The sequence below is a fragment of the Culex pipiens genome, chromosome 2 (assembly GCF_016801865.2).
Source record: "Culex pipiens pallens isolate TS chromosome 2, TS_CPP_V2, whole genome shotgun sequence".
Classification (NCBI taxonomy): domain Eukaryota; kingdom Metazoa; phylum Arthropoda; class Insecta; order Diptera; family Culicidae; genus Culex; species Culex pipiens.
The window spans coordinates 177,565,981-177,567,184 of record NC_068938.1 but is presented as its reverse complement, the minus strand read 5'-3'; the positions used below and the strand labels follow the sequence as shown (position 1 = coordinate 177,567,184).

Below are 1,204 nucleotides of genomic sequence, written 5' to 3'. Positions count from 1 at the left end.
AAATAACTTGTCAAAAAATAATTTAAAATTCCGATTTCTCCCCACAAACTACCACAACCCATCACAGTGATGCACTCAAGATCTGCATCTGCCACCTGCATCCTCACCGCGTTCGCGTAAAGTTTTTAAATTGTCGATAAATCATTATGTCTTCCATTGCCCATTTGCTGATGGTCATTTGTCTCCTCCTGGAATGGACACGAGGCACGATGCTCAAAGCACCTTGATGGAAATTTTTCAATCACTCACCTCGATGATGAGCTTCCGTTTTTTGAGAATACGGCAAACTGGGCGTCATTTGTAATGATTTTAGCTTTAAGAAAAGTTGTACACCGAAAGAAAAAAAAACAGGATTTTTTTCAGTTTTTGTTCAATAACACTATTCGACATTTTGAAAAGTTGATGTCAGTAAACGCTTCAGTCACACTCCAATCGACAGAGTTGAATTTTGGTTATTTTTTTTTAACTTTTTGCTTAAATTTATTTCATCAGAAACACAAATTTCAAAAAAATATCAACAATTACACGTGTCCAGCTCGCAGATGTAACCATTCCGGTTGTCACAGCTCACACTATCCCACTGCGTTCCGCCCGTTCCATCTCCCGCCACCAAGCAATGCTCATTGGCGCAAGCACTTTTCTCTTCTCCAGCAGCAAAGTTCGTATAACCGGACCGCCCGTCAATCCGCTTGTTGCTGGTGATCCACACGAAGTTCCCAGTCCTGCCGAGATCCGTTCCGGCGATCCACCACGGTCCCCGTTGGTTGATGTCCTTCTGGGCCAGGGCCGCCATCAGTTTGACATTATCCAGGGCCGAGTGGACCGAGGCCAGCCGGAGTCCGTGCGCTCGGCACCTGTGCCAAGCCTCGAAGAAGGTCACCGGATCGTCGTTGTAGACAAAGTAGCGCTGGTACGAGTTGGCGAATCCGGCTCGGGACGAGATGTCCGAGGTGGAGTTCTTGGTGGCTGAGCTGGACGAGGCCAGAACTACCAGAGATAGAACTAGGGCTGATGAAACTGTTTGGAATGGCATTTTAAGGGTACTGAATGTTGCTTGGAAGATCCGGTCATTTTATAGTTAAACTTTGATAAGTGTATTTGCTGACAATATTGATTTTCTGTCCAAGTACCTGGAGCATTCTTGAGATAACAGCCACACTTTTAAACCGAACCAGTTTTTTTTTAAACGGATGTGAATTATTAC

General features: G+C 44.7%; 1 protein-coding gene across 1 annotated transcript; it reads right to left on the bottom strand.

Moving 5' to 3' along the window:
- Positions 1-448: 448 nt before the first annotated feature.
- LOC120423925 (struthiocalcin-1-like) lies at positions 449-1,061 on the bottom strand. Its single transcript, XM_039587906.2, has one exon. It carries the CDS (start codon positions 1,031-1,033, stop codon positions 515-517), a length of 519 nt encoding a protein of 172 aa, XP_039443840.1. The 5' UTR covers positions 1,034-1,061; the 3' UTR covers positions 449-514.
- Between the last annotated feature and the right edge of the window lie 143 nt (positions 1,062-1,204).

What these genes read in the sequence shown, in the direction of transcription:
- LOC120423925 (XM_039587906.2), bottom strand. Translation starts at nt 1,033, where the DNA reads ATGCCATTCCAAACAGTTTCATCAGCCCTAGTTCTATCTCTGGTAGTT.